Source organism: Bos indicus, chromosome 25 (assembly GCF_029378745.1).
Source record: "Bos indicus isolate NIAB-ARS_2022 breed Sahiwal x Tharparkar chromosome 25, NIAB-ARS_B.indTharparkar_mat_pri_1.0, whole genome shotgun sequence".
NCBI classification, from domain to species: Eukaryota; Metazoa; Chordata; class Mammalia; order Artiodactyla; family Bovidae; genus Bos; species Bos indicus.
In genome coordinates, this window is record NC_091784.1 from 3,574,207 (window position 1) to 3,580,402 (window position 6,196).

Below are 6,196 nucleotides of genomic sequence, written 5' to 3' on the forward strand. Positions count from 1 at the left end.
GAGGGGCTGTTCTCAGGGGGAGGTGGGCCAGGCTGTGAGAGTCAAGCCCTGTGGGGACGGCCAGGGCCAGGGAGACCCCTGCCACTGTAGCTTGGGACTGAAGGGCCCCCCATGGGGCTCAGGAGACCCTGGTCATTGGGGTCAGTTGGTCAGCAAGGCTCCCTTCAGACCCTCCTGGGCCCCATCCTTTGTGTCAGGCAATCAGGCCCGGCCCTGCCCTGGATGCCGGGGACCCGGGGAGAGTCTCCACCTCAGGGCCCTTGCAGGTCCTGTGACTTCCTGAGGGCAGGGCGGCTACCGAAGCTTCTCTGGATGTGGAGTGGGGTGCAGTCTGTTCGAGGGCCCTGGTCGCCTTCCCCTGTATCTTAACCCCCAGCTGGTTGACATCCTTTCCTGGAGCTCCGCAAGCTTCCTCAACGTTCTGTCCCAAGTCTGGACTTCCCTGTCCCTCCCTGCCCCCTAGTTGGTGGGTGCGGGTGGAGGGTGAGGCCCTAGTTGGGCTCAGAGATCCCGTCCCAGCTTAGGGAGGAGGGGCCTGTCCAGGGACCCTGAGTGTCAGGGACACGCCCTGTCCACCCTGGCCCCTCAGAATTCTGTCAGCCCATTTTGCCTTCCTTCTGTCTTGGCCCTGCTCTAGTTCTATTTCTGTCACACACACACACACACACACACACACACACGAACCCCCGCCCCAGCCGGCTTCCTGGGCTCTTCGATGGCTCCACCCTCCCACCCCTCCCTCCTCTGCCCTTAAGTCCCTGACTCCCAGGGGATGCTGAGTCTGGCCTGCTGTGCAGTGGACTGCTAGCTGGGGCTCTGCCGCAGGCTCTCAGGTGAGGGGCTCCGGGCGCCTGGGCTGAGGAAAGAGGGGAGACCTGCAGGCAGAACTCGCTCCAGGCTGGTGGGCGAGCCTGCTTCTCCAGATCACTTTTCCTCACACCCTCCCTCCCACCGCGTTACAGTGGCAGAGCCTTGGAGCACCATGGCTTCCGCTAAGGTGAGTGACCGCAAGAGTGGGGGGAAGGTTGGGCCCTGGAATTTCCTAACTTGCCTCTGTCCCAACCTCCCTGGGCTGAAGTGGGGGACCCTCCGGGGAGATTGGCCTTGAAGACCTGTGACCCATGCAGTTGACAGGGTCCTCTCTCACAGCGATCCGGGGCAGTGACGGGGAGTGCTCTGCTATCTCTACCCCGACATTCTGAACAGTTACTGACACAGACCCTATACACGCCTGTTGCTCTGAGCCCTCTCTTTTATTTCATTTGGAAAATTCTCAGCTGGACTTCAACTATTTGTTTTCTCTCCATTTCTAAAAGGGTTTGTGCACAAAGATTTCTCTCTCTCTTTCTGTCTCGTTCTCTCTTGCTCTCTTTATTTTAACTTTTGATTTTGTGTGGGAATAGAGACGATTAACAATGTTGTGATAGTTTCAGCCATACATATACACGCATCCATTCTCCCCCAGACTCCCCCCACCCTAGAGCCCCGTCCTTAGCAGCAGGTCCTGGCTCTGGGGCGGCATTCCTGCTGGAGGACAGGTATGGCAGCAGCTCTGTGCAGGTCCTGGTGGGCTGGTCTGGGCTGCAGAAAACTGAGGAACCAGAGTCATGGGACAAAGGAGTCACTTTAGGAATTAGAGTCGACATTCTGGTGAGAGAGCTGCAAATGGAGGGTCTCCAGGGTCAGAGGAATGAGTCATCTCTGGAGACTTTTTCTACAGCCTGGAAACCTGGGGGTAGAGGCATGTGGTGTTTTACTAGAAACCGAAAGCATTTCTCTAGGGCCTGGATCAGCAGCTGAAGCCACGCTGAGCTCAGAGTCTATTCTTTCCCTTTGGGGAGCCCTCCCCGCTCTGTACCAATCCGCCCACCTCAGTCCTGAGCATGATCAGATGCTCAGGGGCTCTGGGCCATGGAACACCGGTGTCTGGGAGTGGTCATCTGGGGTGACCCAGGCTGAGCAGCCAGGCCCAGCGAGAGGACGATGAGGGCAGCAGAGTGTCCCCACGGCCCCTCGAGGTGTTTTCTTGCCCAGACACGTGTGATGCTGGGCTGACAGGATGGGGCCCCGGGACACAGGGTGTGCAGACGGAAGCCCTGCATGCCCTGTGAGCCACACTGACCACGCAGGGCCAGGAGGGCAGTGGGGACAGCGCCAGATTCCCGCCATTAGGTGGAGTCTCCCGAGGGGTCGGTGGGGCGCCTGCCACCTCCGAGATGGTGTCAAGTGTCTGGAGGGAAAGGGGCTGGGGGCCGGGGGTCTGCAGGGTCAGAGAACTGACCAGTTCCTCCCTGGTCTGCTCTAGCGGGACCACGGAGGGCTAGGCATCTGTAACCAGGTTGACCTGCCTAGTCCAGGGCAAGGGTCCTCCTTGTGTGAGTGTGTAACAGGTCTGCAATGGTTGGTGAGGTCTCATCAGCCTGGGTGTTACTGTCATCTCCACAGGACATCGACGATTTCATCAATTCCCTCAAAGCCAAATTGGTAAGAAGTTCTTCCTCATGTATGGTTAAGGGAATGGGGAAGCTGGGTGAAACTGAGAATGTTCTGGCCCACCTGGGACCCAGGAGTGAAAGGACCAGGCCTCTTTGTCCCAACTCTGTCTCTCTTCACAGTTTCAATTCGTGGAATTGTTTTGTACAAACCTTCAAAAGAAGTCTAAAGAAGAGGTGGGTCAGTGCACTCCCCTCTGTCCAGTTTAAGTGGAATAGGGTGGCTTTGTTGCAGGAAGGAAGACCTTTTCCAGCGCCTGAGAGTGGGCTCTTGTCTAACACTCGGAAATAATTCTCTGAGGAGACATACGTGCTGACAAAGCAAGAGAGTTTATTGAGAAAGGGCGCCCGGGTGGGGCACAGGAGGGTAAGGGAAACCAGGAGAACTGCTCTGCCTGCTGGTTCACAGTCTTGGGCTTCATGGTGATGGAATTAGTTTCTGGGCTGTCTTTGGCCAGTTGTTCTGACTCGGAGTCCTGCCTGGTGGCGCACACCTTGCTCAGCCAAGATGGATGCCAGCGAGAAGGATTCTGGGAGGTGGTCAGACACGTCCTGTCTCCTTTTGAGCTTTCCCCAACTCTTCCAGTTACTGGCAGCTTGTTAGTTCCCTGTTCCTCACTAGGACCTCCTGTCCTAAAATTACTCATGCAGATGGTTATGGTGGTGCCTGGCCAGGGTGGGCAGTTTCAGTCAGTGTGTTTCCCCTAACAATTTCATGATAATGGTGATGATGAAGGTGATAGCTCAGGGCCCAGTCCCTACACTGCACAAAATTCACCTGTGTATCCATTGTATCCGCTGACCGCACAGGTGGGGGATACGGAGGCCCAGGGCTGCTGGGGGAGGTGTGCAAGTCACAGGGCAGTATGACAGAACAGCAGTGTCAGATGCCTGGTCCGCAGCCACCGGAGGAAGAGGGGACACCAGTGAGCACAGACTCGGGCTTGAGATTGAGACTCGAAGTGAGAGAGGGTAGGGGAATTTTAAACTGAGTGATATTTTCCCAATAGGTCTGCTCAGATCTTATTTTAATGGAGGTGAGTTTGGGTCTTGCCCTTCCCCTGAAGTTGAGTCCCCAGGGTTGGGATCAGCCAGGGTACTGGGTCTGGACGTCTGTCTTCCTTCTGACTCTCCTGGACCCATGGGAGGCCCAGTGGGGACAACAGAGCTCAGCTGCAAGGCACGTGGGCAGTCTCCACATTTTCTTTCCTCAGAGCATATGCAGTGCAGATATGGCTGACGCCGTGGATGCTCAAGTTAACAACTCGGTGAGTTTGCGCTGACATCTCAGCCCCTCTTGATTCCCTTCCCCACTGGTCTGTCTTCTCATTGGTCCTGCCACAGGTGCACAGAGCTCCCCGGAGCGGGGCTGGGGGGCCCTGAGAGCTCCGGAGGGCAGCCTTGGGGCATCAGCCTCCTCACTCAGTGCGCAGCGAGCAGAGCCCTGCCTTCAGCCCCCTGCCTGTGAGCCCTGGGGCCTCATGCTGAGTTCAGAGGTCATTCCATCTTCAGGTACAATAAAGCACCAGGGCTCATTTCTCGAGGGGACCCAAGGGACCAGGCTCAGGTTTTGGGAAAAGTCCTCTTGTCGGTGGAGCTGTTGGCAGGAAGGCAGGCAGTTTTCATTCGTGGGCTTCTGGGTCCCAGAGTCTCCTAAAGGCTGGGAGGCCTCGGCTCGGTCAGGACAGTGCCCCAGACATGTACCTGAACAGCCTCCCATCCCTGCAGGAATCCTGTCCATTGCTTCGTGAAACACTGCAAGAGTTGCGTCGCAGAGTCTGTGAGCCCTCTGGCTCCTACAGTCCCCCAGGCCGGAACCAGCCCTTTGACTCCTCCACTTCAAGGGATTGGTATGACTGGATACTTGAGCTATTTAAAGAGCTCCTGCGGCGACTGCAGCAGAAGTTTCAGAAAGCCCTGGAGTGGCTTCATCAGATAGCGGCTGCCTGCCTACAGGGCTTGCGCATAGCGGCTGAGGCCGTCTGGAGAGTGTTGAATGATTTTTGCTCCTCTCTGGAGCAGCTCTTCAGGAGCCTCATCCAGGTCTAGAAGCCCCAAGGGGTCCCCAGGGAGCTTGGCCTCATCTAGACGCCTCAATTTCCCCTTCTCACAGGGCATCTTCTGATGCACCCTTTACCCTCCTGCTCACCCTTGACCCATCCTCATAGCCTGCCTCACCCCCTCCCCTTCAGGGAGGGCACCACCCAGCCCATCTAACTCTCCCTGCCTGAATTTTCCTGCACCAGGTCTGGCCTGCCTGTCACTGTAGTGCTGATGTGCTAATAAAAGTCAGTTAACCCAAATGGAGTGTCTGTGTGGATGAGAGGCTGGGGGTCGGATGGCTACAGGCAGAGGTGGTGGGTCAGATGGATCCAGGTGGGGGTCCTGGTGCTGGATGGATAAGCAAATGCCACTGGACTCTCTAATCTGTAACTGGGAATGAAGGAGGAAACAGACAGAACAGGCTCCATCTTGCAAGCAGGACTCCATCTTGGGTCAGACTGTGGACTTTGAGCTATGTGCCCAGTATCTATGGAAACGATGTACCAACTGGAAAACCCCCCACCGCCGATGCAAGAGCCCCAGGGCTTGTACCTAGACTCTCCATTGCCTAAAAGAATTCCCTAATTATCTGGGTAACCAAATAGAATCATGAATTCTATTATGCTTATTGGGATATGACCACAGGCTTATTGATAATTGTCCACTGTTAACTACTTAGCTCAAGGCATATGATCACAGGTTAACTTTGATTGTATCTTTCTTTTTCCTTTATTTCAGACTAGTTTCAGAGAATTTGGGGAGGTGGGTTTGAGCATGTACATTTAGGGTATATAAGGGGTCCTTGGCTAAGAGGAGACTCTACCTCAGGCCCCCTGGTGTAATAAACTGCACTCCACTATCTGCATTGTCTTTCTGAGTGAGTTTGTTTCCCAGAACGCGTGGCTACAACAGGAACACTGGTCGTGGACTGACTGGTGGGGAGGACTGGACCATCACACTCCTAGGGCCCAGGGAGCTCGGGGGAGGGGCTTTGACCCCTCTTGTCTTCTCCTGACCTCTCTCTCCTGGCCTTCAGTACCCCAGCTGGGGCTTGGAAGCTCTACCATCTTTCTTCCAAGACCAGAGCCCCAGGGGCCAGGGGAAGGGGAGGGAGGGCGCCCAAACCTGGGCCAGGAGGGAAAGTAGGGTAGGAGGGCGGGAGTGGGCTTCTGGGCCTGTGGCGTCCCTCACCTGGGCCTCAAGGCAGAGACTGGGGGCCAGTGAGCAAGGCCTGAGGGCCAGCCCGGCTCACCACCTCTGAGGACACATCCCCCTACCCTAGGTCCCTACCTCACCTCCCCAGCCCTGACTTCCTGCCTCAGGGAGGTACCCACAGCAGTTTTCAGGGGTTCTCTGTAGCCCAGTCTTCCTCCCCACCCTGAAGGGCTGCACTCCCCCAGGCTCAGAGCTCTCCCTGCCAGCTGTGCCCAGGAATCACCTCTACTTTCCCCAGATTCAGGGCTGGTTCTCCTTCAGCTGCTTGAGCTCTGGTTGATGAGTTCACTTCCTTTCCACAAGCATTTGCTAAGGAGCAGTTATGTGTCTGGTTGATGGAGGGGCAGTAATTAAAATATGGTATTTTTGTGGTTGAAAAGCCACAGGGTAAAGGTATTGTGTTCTGGAGCTGGAGTGCGCTGCTTTTCTCCTCCTGTATTGTTACC

At 56.0% G+C, this 6,196-nt stretch overlaps 1 protein-coding gene across 3 annotated transcripts; it reads left to right on the forward strand.

The window, feature by feature from the left end:
* Positions 1-474: 474 nt before the first annotated feature.
* Positions 475-5,394, forward strand: LOC109578868 (interleukin-32-like). Of its 3 annotated transcripts, XR_011563990.1 has the most exons (8): positions 475-833; positions 963-997; positions 2,446-2,484; positions 2,616-2,669; positions 3,503-3,529; positions 3,707-3,760; positions 3,837-4,004; positions 4,221-4,354. XR_011563990.1 is itself a non-coding variant. In XM_019988387.2 (7 exons), exons 2-7 carry the CDS (start codon positions 983-985, stop codon positions 4,539-4,541), a joined length of 510 nt encoding a protein of 169 aa, XP_019843946.2. In that variant the 5' UTR covers positions 661-833; positions 963-982; the 3' UTR covers positions 4,542-5,394. The 3 variants fall into 3 exon arrangements, 2 of the variants coding, with proteins under 2 accessions (XP_019843946.2, XP_019843947.1); XM_019988387.2 differs by lacking the exon at positions 3,837-4,004 and having other exon boundaries at positions 661-833; positions 4,221-5,394; XM_019988388.2 differs by lacking the exons at positions 2,616-2,669; positions 3,837-4,004 and having other exon boundaries at positions 665-833; positions 4,221-5,394.
* Positions 5,395-6,196: the final 802 nt, after the last annotated feature.